Here is a 17,919-nt window from a genome sequence, read left to right on the forward strand (position 1 = left end):
CTCCATAAAATTCCTTCATTCTTCCCCTTGAGACCGAAAAGACCTTACCTTTCATATGTTCACTTACAGTGTTCTAACCCTCTTCTCTACCCTTACCTGGGTAAGAACAGTATTTTTATTGTGACCATTTCTTCTTTACACCAATAGTACTTGTCTGTTTGCTATGTTCTCAAAAGTGTTGCAGTGATGACTATATTTACATTGCAGAATTACAGAAAAGAGGTGTTTTTCTTCCCCTAAAAGGTCACAGTGTGGTTGGGCTCTGTGGTGTATCTAGCTGAAAGGAAAACAGACCTTCAACTGTAAGCCTTGCCCTTCACTTCCTACCTGGCTGCAGCCCGTGAGCGGTACAGAAGTTGCAGTCTGTGCTTGCAGGAGCAGAGTAAGCTCTGTGTTGCAGAAGCTGTGCATGTGCCCGGCTTGAAAACCCCACTCCTGATCTGCAGGGAGGTGGGAGAGCGTTTTCTTTCTCCTGGTGGGGATTCAGGCACTGCGTAGGCGGTGTTGACCTGTGGTCTCTACCCAGAAGGGCGCCCTGGGGGGAGTGCAGGCATTTTGCCACAGGACAGATCCCTCTGCCTCCAGGAATACACGAGGTTTTCCCAAGTGCCAAAGATGGTAAATTAAACCTGGCCACTGAGTTCCCTTTAAGAGCTGTTACATTTTACCACCAGCTTTCTAAGATTAGCAGGCAGAAACAAAACATGGGCCTAAAAAGGGGCAGCAAGTGTGTTTGGTGGCACGCTTAACAGCCACCCCTTTAGGTTATTGCTCCTGGATATTTAAAAATTACAAAGCAAACATGTAGGTCCCTCAGCAACTTGGTTTTCCTGCTGGTTAGTACACGCAGACCTCTCTGCACTATTTATCACAGCTTCAAGGAAACATTTTGGCAGGAGGTTGTATTAAAATATTGCCAGCACCTCCCTCTTAAGCACCCCCTGTGATTTGTCTTGGCTGCTGGGGCTGCTGGCCAGCGTGGAGCTGAGCTGCAGGCTCTGCTGGCAGCCCTCAGAGGAGCTGCTGAAGGATTTGAGTGTAAATGTCAGAGCGTCCTGCTGAGAGCTGACCCGAGATAGGCTTTGTTCTCGGTTGAGAACAGGGGCACTGCTTTTTGCTGGAAGTTTATTTGCTGTTTAGACAAATTTATCTCAAGACCTTGCAGTTTATATTAAGTTCAGCCATTGCAGTGCATGTGTTTATTTTTATATCATTTGGAACTTCAAAAAAAGTCCACAGAACCAATTAAAAATAGCTGATTTCACTTTACCTATTTTCGTATAAATGTATATATGTAAGCAAGCTTTCGTGTATGTCTCACTGTTGTCTTTTCTACAGTGAAAATTACCTTAGACTTAGGCATGTGCTGTCATGAATTAAGATGCATTCCTAAATCAGGCCTCCAAAGGATTAATCTGGAATAATGGGATCATTGGGATTTTGTTCAAAGTGCTGTATTAACTCAAGGATGTTTCATTCCGTACTCTTTTGTTTACAGATAAATCACTTGTTGTTCAAGAAGGCTGTTGTTAAGCAATGATTTTTGTGGACTAATTGCCTTTGTGCCAGAACACTTACCTTACTGTCTTTCCCATAGAGAATGTGCAGTCAGATCTGCTTCACAAGTACCAGAGCAAAGATGACATCCTCATCCTGACCGTGCGCTTGGCTGTGATCGTGGCGGTGATTCTCACTGTGCCAGTGCTGTTTTTCACTGTAAGTAAAAAAGGTCTGCATGGTTTGGAAGTTGGTAACAGCTGTGCTCAGCACATTTCTTCAAACCACAATCCAGTGGTGGCTGAGACTACAGTGCTGCAGCTACAAAAAGAGATAGAGCTTGGATTAGTCTTCTCTCATGCCAGATGCCCACTAACTTCTGGAGAAGTTCTCTATACAGTAAATAAATAAATCACTTCTGGAGAAGTTCTCTCTACAGTAAATAAATAAATCACTTCTGGTCTTAAATCTGTTTTAAATTGAATCCACAAATCACATCACTTTACTGGAGCAGGCTCACAGGTGAAGTTCCTTTTAAAGTGCAGAAGGATTCAAAAAAGCATGTTAGAAAGAGAGGAATATGCTACTGCACATGTACATGTACCTACAGTTCTGAAATAACAAATTAATTTTAAGGAGTATTTCAAAGGACATTACTTCAGGCAACCCAACATTTCTGACAGATCTATGCAGCACTTGTCACATGAAGAACCAATTAAAGTAAACATGGAAAGCTTTGAATTGGGTCATAGACTATTCTTGACAGAAAACTTCCTCTCTCTCTCTCCCCCCTACAGGTTCGTTCATCATTATTCGAGATGGCCAGAAAAACAAAATTTGACTTGTGCCGTCATGTTTTGGTTACTTTGGTTCTTTTGGTTATCATCAACCTGTTAGTCATTTTTATCCCATCCATGAAGGATATTTTTGGAGTTGTAGGTAGAGTATCCTGGTTTTGTACTACTAATTAAAATACAGTTGCTAATAAGCAAAGCAATAATTAGCTGTTGCTGACAGTTAACAAAACTCTTTCATTTGAATTTTGCAGGGGTCACTTCTGCCAATATGCTGATCTTCATTCTTCCTTCATCGTTGTATTTAAAAATTACACAGCAGGATGGATCAAAGTTGACTCAGAGGATTTGGGTATGAATTCCATTCCCATCGATGCAACACCTCTATCTTATCATTCTCTTTAATGTGCTAGGTGCAAAGCAGACCTAATCTGAATATATGTGTGAGCTCCTTTACAGTACATTCCCTCTGTAATGTCAGCTGGCAGCTGTGCTTGCCCCTCTCCTTTGCTTACCCTGGGAGTCCCCTGGTGGAGGGGCCACGCTATGCACAGCATCTTGTGTTTTGGGGTGACCTTTCTCTGTGGGATGAGGAACTTCCTTGGCTGGCAGGCAGCAGCAGCTGTCAACAGGGTGCAGGAAGCCCTCCAGCCCACTTCAACAAGCCTTTCAGCCCAGCAAGCTCTCTCTGCTTCTGTGTGTTGATCCAGAAAGCATGCAAAGTGCTCCGTTTGCAGTATTCCTCATGGTTTTAATGGACCTGAGTCAGACTTAGGGTGGTTCCACACAAAGCAGCCAGCTGAAGTGTTATGTTAGCTGTTTGGCATGCATGAGCAAATAGGAATGGACCTTGAAAGATTTCCTGTGAACCCCAGAGAGTGCTGCAGCTGAAAAGATGCAACGCTCCTGTGTATTCCCAGTCTAATGGGGCATGCACTGGAAGCATTGTACAGTTAGACCTTTCTTCTCTGAGCAGACAGGTAGAAAACATGTTTCACTTTGGCTGCATCCACAGATCCCATGACAAAAGGGCTGAACTTAGGTGAACACATATCCGATGGGAAGAATATACTGATTTCTGTGAGGCTTTGGAAAGAGCAGAGCTGATCAGTCCTAAAAATAGACTCAATCATCTTTAGAGGTGATCAGTGTTTAAGAAGTGAATTGAAAGGAGAAAAAAAATTAGTTTGGTTTTCAGCAAGTAATTATTAATGATGCTAATCTGTTTAATTATCGGTTGATCTTGTCTTTACCAGAAGTGCTAGCTCATTTTAGCTGATAACTTTAATACATCACCTTGTACATCTCCTTAAGAGAAGTTAACACACTTGAATTAATTGTCTTTTTTTTAATTCGCTAATCTTCTCTCCTTTTTTTTTCGTTTCAGGCTTCTCTTTTTTTGGCACTGGGGGTATTGTTTTCCCTGGTGAGCATTCCCTTGGTCATCTATGACTGGGTACAATCAGGAGGCAGTGCCGAAGGCCACTGAAGTTCACCCTCTTCTCAAAAGAAGATACCCCTGTTTGCTACACACCAAAATCGCAACCATCCGTTCTGTTTATTCCACCTTTTGTGAGTTTGCTCAAATCAAATCCAAATAATGATTATCCAGTACTGAAAATACTGTCATGGGAATATTTTCTTGCAGAAAACAGACCCATGCTTCCAGCAGGTGTGTCACTCTCTGATCAGCAAAAAGTCTGTGTTAATTGTCCATGAGATTATATAGACCATCGCTTATAGAAATTCATCACAATTAGTTTCCCCTCTTCCACACATGAGTTGCATTGTTCCATTATTTTCCTCAGCCCTCCAGCCACAAGCTCTGCTCCTTTAGGGCAGCAGCGCCTGTTGCTATCAATTCCAACTGGAGTGTTGTCCGTTCACATCCTTCCCCCCTCTTTTAGCCAAAACTCTTCTCTCTAATTGTATGCATCTGGTTTGTTGGTTTGTTTGTTTGTTCTGTTGCTGTTCCAGGCACCATTTGCCTCACTGGGTTAAGTGTAGCATTCTGGATACAGTCATGAAAAGCACCACGAGAGCGTAGCTGAGTGCTGTGTAAGCGTAGGTCCTAAATCTGGTGCTTCTCTTTCATGTTTTGGGGGGTGAACCAGGCCCAGGGCTTGGCCCATTCATAGCTCTGGGGAACAGACTGTGTGTGTCTTTGTGATGTGGAGCAGGGAGCAGGAGCAGGACAACCACCACCACCAGCCACTATTCCTCTGGCACACTTGAGCTGGAGGTTGACCAGAACTTGACCCCAAGCCATGAGTACTTGAGTCTGAAGAGAAGCAGACATTTGGAGATTTCCATAAGAAGTCTGCATTTTCTTCAGCATTAAACTGTTTAGTAATACCCCATTGGTCTCAGAAAAAAAAATACCAAGCTCCAGTTTTATCAAAACCTGTGCATTTAATCATACCTCATGCCTTTTCCATACCTTGTAGGGACTGGCTCCTCTCTTGTGTCTTACCCTCCTCCCACTGAAGTCAGTGGGGTTTTTGACTGCAGTGGGAGCAGGATTTGACTCACTCTGCCAAACTACTAAATTTCTAATGGAAATTGAAATCTGCAACATTTCTTTAAATGAGCAGAAATACTTTATATATTTAAAAGATTTCATTTACATTTTTCATTAGTTCTGCATAACACTTCATATTCTAGGTGTTATGCAGAACATAACACTTAGAAGTAACACAGCTAGTGTTATTGTACTAGCAGAAACACTGTAACTTGCAACAGTTGTCCACAGAATAAGCATTTGCCTAATGCCTTATAGCTGGTGTAGAGAACCACATGTAGAGACTCAAAAGCTAAGCAGGTGATCACTCACTATCCTGAGCAGGTATCTTCTATTAGCGCACTGCCAGCAGCATAAACGTGTTCACTTTATGTCATTCACCATGTGAGCTAAAGAGTGTCTCAGAATATGAACGTGGCTCCTACTGAAAGAACTGATGGCTAGAGGGAGCCCCGCTTCATGCCCAAGGGCTGTGATGCCCTTGATATGCTCCAGCCATACCTGTCAGTATGCAGTGACCCTCTTGCTCTCAGTAGCCCGTTCATTGACTACTCTCTTTCTAACTGTGGAAGCAGACCATCATCAGCTGTGAGGAACCTGTCATTGCAGCTTACTCTTTTTAAGGTTAGGGATAGAGTATTTGGGATCTTGGGATTTCTGTAAGCTACTGAATTGCCTCAGTTGCCATTACCTTGTAATGTAACACCTTACCATCGTTTGAAGTCACTGAGAGTTGAGATCACAGAACACTTCTCAGGACCCTGAAAGTTGGTTTCTAAAGATAACATCCAGAGAGGTTAGTTTGAGGCCTTCCCAGAAATTTGGGCATTGAGATGCAGATTGTTCATGCTGCAGAAACTAAGCCTACTAAGTCCAGACTGCCAGATCTGTACCTTACCATAGACAGGGAGGTGCTTGCCTCTGATGCTACTTCACTGTGATCCAGAAATAAGGCAGAGTGGATTCCACAAGCTTCCAAAATATTTGGAGTAGCCCAGAAGCAAGAACAAAACTGGAAACCTCCCAGCAAGGTCTCTGGTGCATCATTCTTTCTCCCAAGCACTTCCTAGCCCAGCCTTTAACATACAAACTGCTGAGCTACCTGGGACCCCTGCACTAAGATCCCTTCTACTTTCCTGTGGGTGGTCTCAGACCCTTATCTGTGATGGTGCAGATCACCAGTTCTTTCTGTGCTGTCCCCTTATGGGACTGATCCCTGCCCTTATTCACAGAGAAGTCCATACCATAGCCTACAAGACCAGGTGTTAGGCAAGCTCTGGGGAGAAGAGCCTGTGCTTTGTTCCTATCTCTTTGCGCCTCATTCTAGGCATCTTCTCAGCCTGGGATGTAAACTTGTGGTTTTCCTTTTGCAGGCACCCAATCCTCAGTGGTCACTACAGCAGAAGCCCAGCATCTCACTCCATTCTCTGACTCAGCTTGCTGAGGTTGCATTTCAGGTTTTGAGGTGCCTTATAATCTCTCTGGATCTTATCCTAAAAACCTAACTCAGACCTGAGAATGCTGTGCAGTGTTATCCTTAAGATGTTACCAGGCTCTCCTTCTTTCCTCCCCCTTTGTCTTTCTTCTACTACTGATAAATGAGCAGCACAGCACTGTGCACTGGGGGGTTGTGAGAGACGAGATCCTGGGAAAGATTTTCAAGTATCCAGGTATGAGCTAGAGGTCTGATCTGCTGCACAGGATTCCAGCAAGGTCACGTATGTGACATCTCCCTCCTCCTTCCTCCCCCCCCTCCCCCCAAATAGTCTGTAGTCTGCTGTTTGAAATACGAATCATTGAGTTTTGGCACCCAACTTCCTTCGACTTGAAGGGCTGTTGGGTCAGTGATTGTTCATCTTCCTAAATCTCCTCCATCACTATTCCTCTCTCTCCTCTTTGCTATTCTGCCTTCTCCTTTTCCCCAGTTTATTTGTATACTGGAGTTTTACTGAATAAATAGGGAGAATGCGCTGAGTGTGCATAGAAGTGAAATTACCCAAGGTACTGAACCACCAAAGCATGTCTTATATACTGAAAAATAGATACCCAAAATATTAAGTCTTTAAACAGACTTAGTTTCTGGGTCTCAATAAAAAATAAAAAAAAATAAAAAAAAAGAAGAAAAAAGAAAGAAAGAGGGAATTTTGCTTAGACTGATTTACTGGCATCATATTTATAGATATTTATGGAAAGGAATCATGTGTTTTTTGATGTCTGTGGTAATGAACGTGAAATAACGTGCTTTTTGTTTTCTCATCAGGTTTATACATTCTTAACAGAATGCAATAGACCCTGCTGTAACTGTCAACATCAGTGATGGATGACAATATTTGTATGAGGTTATCTGTAAAATGTACTGCTGTTATTCAGTTCATTTGGAATAGTGAACCTGTAGCCACGATTGTACGAGTCCCACATTTTAGTTAGGATTTTAAGAGCACAGTGAAATGCTATAGGAGTTTCTCTGTTGTAAAATTATTAGGATCCAGAGTACCATATCTACTTAGTAGGTGATAGCATGCTTTCTTTTCATAGAGAGTTTATCACTATTGTGAACACTGCAAATGTCATAGACTGGATGCAAAATTGCTCCTAATAACTGCAACAAAAAACTTTAAAATTCTTATTTGTGTAGTAGCAACAATCGAGTGGTGAGGGACAAGGAAGGACTAATTAGAAACAGGGATTACTAATAAGATTGTAAGAGTTAATCCTACACTTAAAAGACAGCCTTGCTGCCTCTCCTAGTCCACAGCACATTGCAAAGAAAATAGTTATGGGCTTACAGCAGCCGTAATACAGCTGCCCTTCTCTGTCCAATGGCAAACATGCCTAGGTAGTAAAACATAGTAAATTGTTATTTGGGAGCAGTATCTTGGGGCAGTGACCTCTCTGGGTGATGTGCACTCCTGGTCAGAGGGCCAATGCCAAATCTGTGCACCAGCACAGACCTTTTGTAGAGCTGACACAGACCAAGGGGTGCCTGGCACATGGGCAAGCCGAGGGCACAAAAGCTGGTGTCATCCTGCGAGGTCAGGGATGGGGATGCTCATCCACTCTGAGCCACATATGAACCCAAAGCCTGTGCTCCACCTGTAATATGTCACACGTGCAAGTGTGGGTTGGATGGTGTGTGGGTTTTGTCTGTACATCTGCCTTACAGTGCATAAGCGCAACACAGCTCTCTGATATTGAGTATTAAACAGTAACAATTAATGGTATGTCTAGTTTAAATTTATACATTTCTTTGCTTGAACCTTACATTAAGGCTAAAGAGCACCTTGGTCAAAACAAAACTTTCCATGTGGTGGTGTCCCACCTCCAGTCCTACTGCCCCACCCCAGTGCCTGTAGGAGAAAGGCACCACAGAATGTACTCAGCTCCATCAGCAGCTCCATGAGATGGCTTTATCAGCTGGCGCCACGGTGCTTTCAGAAACAAATCCCCAGAGCCCTTGGCGTCAGAAAATCCTTATTTCCTGTAACGTACAGCAAAGAATGTTTTATTTGTATCTAATGTAAGGATTTCTGTAACAAACTGTGAAAAAAAAAAAGATAAGGAATTAATAAAAGGTACAGGGCTGGAAAGTCTAGAATTCACAAATTGTACACATACCTATGTTTCTGAAGACAAATCTATGCAGTTGTGTTGTATTGTAGGAAATTTCATTTTTATGTACATATATATTGTAAATAAATAGGATGCTGTATATTTTTGCAGTTGGTTATCCCCTATGAATAGAAGTGTTGAGATAGGCTCTGCATATTAAGAATGATTTTAATAGAAATACAAATACTTTAGCTTCTTAGCAAAATGTATATCCTTTTCTTTCTCCCGAGAGTTCACAAGTTGAATCCTAAGCTTGAAATTATAATTACGTCCCTAAAGTAAAAAGAGAAATAAAAGGTCCAGTTAAATTGCTAGGATCAATTCCAGTGCATGACTCCCTGTTTTCTCAACAGCAAGTCTGCCAGTCTTCCTGTTGGGAAAAAAATCTCCCTTGGTAAAGGTCCCCTTTGGTACCCAGAAATCTCTTACCTTCTTAGCTGGGGTCATTTGGGAGTAAAGTGCTGAGAAGGGTTTATGGAAGAAGCCATGGCAAACTGCAGCCAGCAATTGGACCTAGCATTATGCCGTGTTGTATCCAGGCGTGTATTTACCCAACTAGTACAAACAGAAGTCAGGGCAGAGCTTCTGCATTTCCATTTTCAGCCATCAGAAATGCCAGTAGTTCAGAAAAAAAAAAGTATGACAAGTCAGGGGTCAGCAGCAACCAGAGCAATTGGTGCCATTTCCAGCCCCCTCCCTTCCTGCAGAGTCCTGTGGCTGATCCGCCTCAGACCCTGCTGCTCTCATGCAGCCAAAATGCTGGCACCTGAGGCTGCCAAGAGCTTCCCTGGCCAGGGACTGCTTGCACATCCCACTCCGTGAACAGGCAGAGTTCTTTGGATAGCTGTGTCCAGGGGTGAGGGCTGGGTATGTCCTGAAGAGTGCATCCATCAGAGGCCTTGTGTAGACTTTCTTACTGGTAAAGCATGGAAATGTTTTTTTGGGACTGCTGCAAAATGGAGGTTAAGAAATGCATCTAAAAATAATCGTGGGTTTTTTCCATGTTTACTTTATGGGCTTGGATGAAAATGAAACTTGAAATAACATTTGCTTTTATCATGAGCACAAATTTGAGGGGAAAACCCCATATACAGTCAGTTCTACAGAGCTTTTCAAATTAATACCAGTATATGTTTTGTTTTCAGTGTTATAGCCAACAAAATATAAACTGAAAAGGTATTTTTCCACTAGACTTGAACTTTACATTGTTTATAGAAACCTGGTTTTAGTGTCCCAACATATGCTAAGGCTCACACAGATCCAGTATAAACAATGTTGTTTGAACGATGTATGCTTCATACAAGCTCATGTCTAATAGATTGTTGAAGTGAGTCATTGGTAATATTTTGCTCCTTTTAACATCACCTGTTAACTTTGTGCTGCTCATATCGAAATAAACAACACAGTTTTTCAGTTTCTATGTGTAAATAAAATGTATCAAGTTCTATGATCTCTCTGTTACCTCTTAGTTTTTAAACATTATAGTTGGGATCTAAATTAATGTTGGGACCATACTCATTCTTCCAAAGGGATGACGATGTATCATTTTAATGGCTTGAACAGCAAATGCTCTCTTACTCTTTATCCAAGTATTTTCACTGAATTTAGGGCATGAAGCTCTTGCAAAGCCAACTACATTACATTTGGTGCAGTATATAGAGCAAAGCATCAACAAACAGCTATGAAACATTAAGGTGAAGTTTCTGAAACAGGGACCTGAAGTGGGGACAGATGGTTACTACAGCCTGCGGTTGCTGAAGATGACAGCATTCCTCAAGGCCAGTACTTGTTTCCGCCTGCTTCTCGAAGACTGTCTGAGTGCTTGCCAGTTTGTTTCAAGGTCAAATCAGGCAATTTAACTTAAAGGGCTGCTGTTAAGTTGGGTTTAAGATGTCAAACTGGAAGTGACTAAAGCCCTGCCAGACGTTTCCCAGCTATGGAAGCAGAAGCCGTTAGATGTATGAGGAGAATACCCAAAGACAGTAATGTCTTAGGTGGCTGTTTCTGCCAAAGTACCTTTGTCAAAGCTTTAAAGGAAAGCTTTGGAAAGTGCTACCTTTTTTTGCCTTTGACCACTAATTTTTCTAGTGTTCAGATTGTAGTGACCACCTACAAAAAGGCTTCTTGGCTGGAGTCCAAACAAGTAAAGAGTGTACCTGACTGGATGGGATGAGTACAGCTCCCCATGCTTCTCTGCAGAAGTGATGAGGCCATTCGTGTATCAGAGGATCCTTGAAAGCCATTGTCAGGTCCCCAAGCCCGGGAATGTATCTTAAAGCCATAAACCTGGGAGCACAGAGGAACAAGCTTCTGCACTGGACTGGTCTAATAGTCTCTTCTGTTTGGCATACATTTGCACACACTTCTGTACCCAGGCAAACTTAATCCTCTCATAGCCATATCTCAAGACATGGGAACATAATTCATGGAGCAAAGGAAAAAAGAGAAGCTATTGTTCTTTTTTCTCCTTGCTTGCAGAGACTACCACAAATATCTGTTGCCCTCTGCAGTTCAGTCTGACAGCTTCACTTGAAGTTCACCTAAAACCACACAGCCAAAGTTAAAAACACCAATCTCCTTTCCAGCCACATGCTTCTACTTTTGGCTTGTATCCCCAAAGTCAGCCAGATCTCTTGAGTATGTCTGACCACTCCCTGTTTGTGAGTGGGGAAAAAAAAAAATTAAAAATTACTATTTCCTAGGGCAAGCAATGCTTTTATCAGAAGGAACATATTCCTCCATATGGTTCAACTGGGCTGTTTGGCTTGACTTAAATTCATGTAAAATTGCATTTAGTCTTCAAGCTGAAGCCCAATTCAAGCCACTAAGATGTCTCATTTTCCACTACACTAAGAGCTGGGAATAAGAACTCATGCCAATTTCAGGAAGTGTGGAGACAGTGGAGATGGTAGGAGCAGGCACAGATGATAAGTTCATTTCTAAGACTTTTGGACCACAAACTCAATATGGGCTTTGTTTCCTGTGAGGAAGCTTCCTTCCCTATTCTCAGCCCCATGCAAGAGAGCAGCACTCTTTTTTTTTTGCAGTCATTTGTGTTAAGGGTATGTGGCTGAAATACTGACTTCTAACACAAATCCCAGTGTGGTTAGTCAAGTTTTCAAGAAACCCGGCATCTGTATTTTGCAAATGTTAAGTGCTATGAATTTCTCTTTCAGATTACAGTTATGGAAAATGGAGACTCCTAAAGCTATCAGTATTACTAAATATCATGGCACCAGCAAGGGATGGTGCTGCTAGCTTAGTGTGCCTCAACCTTGTCACGGCTCGCTGCCTGAAAAATGTGAGGTTATTGGTATTCTTAGAAAATGGTGTTGATCAGCTGAGGCTTGGACAGTATGGCTGGGAAAGTAAACCATGAAGGCTGGGGTGGCACAGGCCAGCCCTGTCTGAGAGTCAATCTGCAGATAAAGCCACACTGGGAATTAATTCCCTGAGCTATGGGCCCACAGAGGCTGCTGTCCTGGAAAAATGGAGGAAAGTATATCATCAACATGAGTCAGAATGTACCCCAGAGACAAGAGCCACATCCCTCCTTATAAATGCCACCTGGCTTTAAATGTCAGGTCCTTTTCCCACAGGTAACCAGATCCCCTTCATCCTGCCTGCCACATTTTCTTGGTTTAAGACAATTTAAAGAAGTGGACGGTCTAAAATGAGTTACCTCCCCTTAGTTCCCATGAATCTATTTCCATCAAAAAAGAACTAATACTAATACTTGTATCTACTAACACAAGTGGAAAAAATTAGTTACTAACAAGTGTAACAGCAAAAGGCAAAAAATAACAGTGAATAGTAACTAAATACAAAATTGCTAAATCTCACAAACTCCATAGGAACAAAGAGATACCCAAATTGGCAGGGTACTGCCCCTTCCAAGGTAGCAGTCCCCACTGCCAACTGAAAATGGGGAGACAAAGGGAAACCAGTGTCAGACCTGAACCTTTGAAAGGGATTCGTGCCCCCTGACTGTCCCACAGTTGCAGGTCTGGCTGTGCTGCTGGGCCATAAACAGACAGCTGTGATTTTTTGGACACGGATATGGAATACAATAGTATTTTGGGTTACCTAGGACACATGTACCCTTGGGAGAATGTTTGCCCACTGGGCAGCAAACCTGAAGCACTGTTCTCTTGCCAGTTATGAAAAGCTGGTGAAATTTACCTGTTTTTGGTGGAGATCTTCACTTCAGACTAAACTCTTTAAACGTAGTAAGTACTGACCATGCCCTTGACATGCTCCCATGTGATCTTCCTTCCGGGACACTTTTTGGGACTCATGCTCAGATAAGTTCCCAAAAATTATTCTTTCCAAACCCCACTGATTTCCCAGCACCACTCACTTTAAGCTTTGCAACAGCTGGACCGTTCTTGTTACTGCCCACTACAGACCTGCCCCACAGCCCAGGCAAACCTGCCAGCTCCCCTCACCTTGCTTAGGAAGGGTTTGCTTAACCATCCCCCTTTCACAGCACTGGATGGCAGCAACCCTTGCACAGTTTGGCAGTGATTACAGGGGTGAAAACCAAGTATCAGACGTGGGAGCATCTGCATGAGCCTCTTCAGGCTCATGTCATGAGCTCATCCTGGTAAGCAGCTGATGGGGATGAGAGAGGAGGGTCTGTTCCTCAGATGTCTCTCTTGTCACCAGTTCCAGCCCATCAGAGCTGGATGTGCAGTCTGTTACAGAGATGGGGTGAGCGTGGTGCTCAGCAGCACCACTGCAGGAGCCAAGTGCATTGAAGATAAAAAACCTGTTGTTCTACCCCAGGTAATTATATGGGAATGTAGCAGAGTCAGGCGTCAAGGTATTGGAAAGTGTTAGGATAACAAAGAAACTCGTGAAGAGGGTGGAGAAATTTTTATGATGTGGGATCAGATTAATGACCTGTACAATGGCTGCAGTAAAAACAGCAGCATACAGATGCTACAACATTTGTAGAACACATTTCTTCAAACCATAACCAAAGCCTGTAATTTACAAGGATGTTAAGGAAAAAAAAAAAAAGAGGGAAAAAAAAAAAAGAAAATTATATGTTCATTGACACAGCCAGTTCTTGCTGTCTCTGAAGTCTTCTCAGGCTTAGTGCAGGCAGCAGTTCCCTGTAGTACTTCTTACATAGTAGCTGGATTTCCTATTAATTTTCAGATACCATTTGTAGATAATCAGAGAAGTACCAGATGCTGGAGAAACAGCTTCCCTGACATAACAAGGAATTATACATCTCTTGCAATTAGATCATCACAAAATGAAAGAAAAGCAGGCATCAGTCTGCCATTCCTGCATCCAGTGGCACTTAAACAATGAGCACAGTTTCTGTTACTATTGCTGGCAGCCCTCCAGCAGCACTTTGAAAAGGCAGAGAGGCCTCCCTGTAAACTGATAAACCATCTTGTAAAGCAACAGGCACAGGAACATTCAAGTCTTTGTTGAATTTTTACTTGAGTAGAGAACTAATTGGCATCTTTCTGTGCAGAACAAGTAGGGTCAGCTTCTCTATTTCCAGAGGCAGATTATTTTAACCAGAATCCACAATCCCTGTAATTAATGGAATAAACACTAGGAATGCGGGTACTGGGAGATGCAGAAATTGTTTTCTCAAAGAGCTCTGGTTGTGAAACAATTAAACTCAGTTGACAAAAAAAGACAAAATAAATGAGTCCTAGCTGTGTTGATGGCTTCAAAACACATTCATTATCACTACAAAAGCAGACCTGTCATCCTCACACGGCATGCTGATGTTCTAAAGTAACATGTGATTACTGGCTGTACCATTCAGACCAGTCTCACCCAGAGAGGGGATGATATTCTCACCCCTGCTCAGAGCCAGAGAATAGAAACGGGCCTGAAATATTTTGTACAAAGCTGCCAGTGCCCACCAAGACGCAGAGTGCTCTCTAAGGAGTGGGAAATGTGCTCAGATAAATGCATGCCACTTAATTATCATCCTTTATGTAGTGTTCTGGCATGTGCCTGCCTGGTACAAATTGCACCAAGGCAAGTTCAGCTCTTGGTAGGACTCATGCTCTGGACAGCTGGGAGGAGAAAGCTTGTCCCTGTGGATGACCAGAGTATGAGTTTAGATATAACAAGATGAGTAGGTGTACCAGAGCAGATGTACCCTGTGCAGTCTGCAAACCCCACGCAGGCAGCTAAAGCACAGAGCAAGTGAGCCTCCACCTCAGCACTTCAGGCAAGCACATCACCAACTCCTTAACCTCTCTGGGGACAATTTCACTATCCTAAAAGAGAGCACAGTAATAAATCAGTTCATTCAAGCAAGAACATTTCTATATTTACATTATAACCCTCTGTAAAGCACGAGAGACCACTAGTTCTGTTTACTGCAGAAATAAGTGATACTTCCTCTCAGGCAACTGAATACCCCTCTGAGGGCTCAAAACAGCTGTCTAAAATTGGAAAGCATATTTTTTGGGGTATTTTTCATTTTACTCACATCTGGACAAACAGTCCAGATACCAATAAACAAAATAGGTCAAAACTAATAGATAGAAAAGAAGTCTTGCAACACACTCTTTACCTACCCACTTACCCTTGAGGAAACAATGTGGTTAGCACAGTTGAGACAGGAAACAACACCCACAAAGAGCAGGATTCATCAAAGCCAGCTCTGAGAGGTACTGTTCACAATGGGACATGGAAGAGGGCATTTATGGAAGATGGCATTTACTCACAAGAGCAGGCAGTGTTTCCAACCTGCCTTTATAGGTGCTGCATCTGTGGACCTCCAGCAAAGGCAGCACTGTCCCAGCACACAGCTGGTAACACCTCTGCTGCCTTGCTGGGGAAGTACAGACTTTGGGGTCTTCCATGACTCAAAGCCACAAAAGAGATTTCCTGTATCCTTGCTATGGATCACCTCAGCAAATTTCCATTCCCAGAGGCTTTCCAGGAAGATCTGGATGAGTCCAAGACAGAAAGCCCACAGCCTAGTTACGAGAGTCCAGATTAGCTATATAGCACCCATAGACAAATTCTGTGCATTTTTAAAAGAATCAATTAATGCCCCACAAGAATTTCAAGTGCCAAGTTTTATGAGCAAAGAAATCTAGCCACAAACATCTTGAGCTGGTACAGAGTTCATTTCACAAAGGGTACTAGCAAGCACTACTAAGTGGTTGGCACACCAGACTAATTTGCTAATTAGATAGACAGAGCTATTTCCAGGCACTATTTCCACAGACTTTCCAAGGTTCACACCCTGCTGTGAAATGGTTGAGGTCCACTGTGAGCAATGGAACCAGCATTAGATTTATATAACCTGATAAAATGTCTTAGACTTCTGAAGATTCCTACTAAATTATATATGAATTGCTTTGAGGAGTTGGAGTGGATAGGAGAAATGCTCTATAAGTTTCAAGCCATTGTATCTTTTAGTGCTGATAAAGGATTTATATTTTATTTGTTTCAACCTTGGTAAGAAATGAAAAAGTATCTAAACTGACTCTGTAAACAGTGCAGAGGTTCAACAAAAATCCAGGAAAACAGACAGCACTGCTAAGGAAAATATCTTTAGGAATGAAAATTCACTGGAGTTGCACGAAGTCCAGGTCTCTTAGCACAATATTACTTCAAATCTCTACTGAGAAAAAAAAAATTTAAAGGTAAGTGCAAGAGTGGTAATAGAGCTCAGTGAAACACCCTCTAATGCACAATGCTCAAGCTGTGAGGAGGTAGTCAACATGGCTAGTGATGGCTACTGAGAATTGCACAACTAGGCACCAAAATCCTCTCTGTTACATTATTTTGCATACACACTTATATTTATAAGTCTGTCCTTAGCTATTGATGCTATTTTTCCTCATCTCCACAGTCAGCAGAGCAAAACCATCACTGCCTGTAGGATTTGTCATTACAGGCTACACATGAAGACTAATCCCTAACATAAATTTGTCATTCTTATCCAAGTCAGGAGGCAAATCAGCACAAACACCAGCAGTTTAGCATTTTACCACTTTGCAGCAATACTGCATGCTATAGAAAATACATCTATCTGTTCTCAGCTCCAGGGAAACTGGGTCATCAAACGTATATCCTCCTTCATCATTGTTTTACATCTGAACACACAGAAACTGAAGTGTATGTGTAAACTCCAGTGTTCAGCTTCTGATGACCCATGAAACAAATCTACTTCACCCAACCAAGTTAATGAAGGGCAAACACAATCCTCACTGGGAATAATTTTTCAAACCATTAGGGCTGGGATAAGACAGTCACATGTTTTACTTCAACAGCTGAAAAAAAATAGCCATATCACTGCACTAATATGTGCATGTCATTTAGCAGCCCAGCTGATATTGCTTGTGACAGCCTTAACTTCTCTGCAAGACACTGTATGCCTACTGCTTTTTCTGTTTCAAGTCAGAAGACAGTGCTTTTAGAAGGACTATGTTTTAAAGAAGGACTGACTTACAGCCAAAGAAGTTTGGCAAACTCTGCAAAGAGATGCTCCAGCAAGCTGCACCTCACCTGCGAAACCTAGAAGGGGAGTAAGAAGACAAGGTTGCACATACATAGTTTTACTATTGGTTGAAGTAAGGAAAGACTGAAAGAGGGCCAGAAGGCTTTGTGTGGAAATGTAGGTCTCTAGATGAGCCATGTTTTCATTTTTAGTAATGTGCTGCTCTCTCATCTCAGCATTTTATGCTGCTGGTTCTCATGAGACAGTCTCCAACTGCCCCCCAATACACAGTCAAGATGGTGAAGTCTCTGTTCAATGTACTCTTAAGAGAGACACAAAACAGACTGCAAAGGAAGAAAGTACCCCCAAGAGACTCGACATCTCCTCAGAGTTGGCCAGGCAAGGAGACATTGGCCCGAAGGCTTTTTTGACTGTGGTCCTGTGTTTGACAGCCTTGAGGAGGACTGGGGAAGATAATAAGGCAAATATGTTTATTTATAATTCCCTTCTTAACTCTTCTGCCCTTTTCTGTCTGACTCAGTCTCTGCCCCAGAGATGGAATTCCCATGTCAAAACACAAGCCACAACATTTGAATGAATTTTATTAATATTGACCCTTATATTATTCATAATATTGTTACATTATTAGGATAACCATAATGATTCAGAAAATGCACATTATATTTCTACCTGCCTGCTTATAGAGACTGGGCAGGAAGGGCAGAGACAGCTTATTGGCCCCTAGATGAGTTCACAAACCATGGGAGAACAAAAGTAATTCACTGTATGTGCCAGACAGGCTCACTGAACTGTTCCCAAACTCATGGGGTCGGTGCTAGGACTGCTGTCCTGCCTGTCATTCTTTTCTTGCCATAACAAATGGCTTTCAACCACTTAGCTTGTTCTTTCAAGGGACTGCCAGCAGCCTAGCTCCTGTAACACTGAATGGAGCAAAGCATGGGACAATGTGCTCACACCCACAACCAACTACACTGCTCTTGTGTTGGTACTGAGCCACCCCTGCAGAGCCAGTGACCCATTTAAGGGTTCATGTCTCT

The 17,919-nt window shown here is 42.5% G+C and overlaps 1 protein-coding gene across 2 annotated transcripts in view; it reads left to right on the forward strand.

Moving 5' to 3' along the window:
* The window catches only part of SLC38A1 (solute carrier family 38 member 1), a 42,548-nt gene extending 32,677 nt beyond the window's left edge, over positions 1-9,871 (forward strand). For both annotated transcript variants that reach the window (XM_059847024.1, XM_059847025.1), the window contains exons 13-16: positions 1,598-1,716; positions 2,295-2,436; positions 2,546-2,643; positions 3,679-9,871. In XM_059847024.1, the coding sequence (XP_059703007.1) occupies positions 1,598-1,716; positions 2,295-2,436; positions 2,546-2,643; positions 3,679-3,780 (461 nt within the window). In that variant the 3' untranslated portion in view covers positions 3,781-9,871. The remainder of the gene's footprint in view (positions 1-1,597; positions 1,717-2,294; positions 2,437-2,545; positions 2,644-3,678) is intronic.
* The last annotated feature ends 8,048 nt before the right edge of the window (positions 9,872-17,919 follow it).

Source organism: Haemorhous mexicanus, chromosome 5 (genome assembly GCF_027477595.1).
Source record: "Haemorhous mexicanus isolate bHaeMex1 chromosome 5, bHaeMex1.pri, whole genome shotgun sequence".
Classification (NCBI taxonomy): domain Eukaryota; kingdom Metazoa; phylum Chordata; class Aves; order Passeriformes; family Fringillidae; genus Haemorhous; species Haemorhous mexicanus.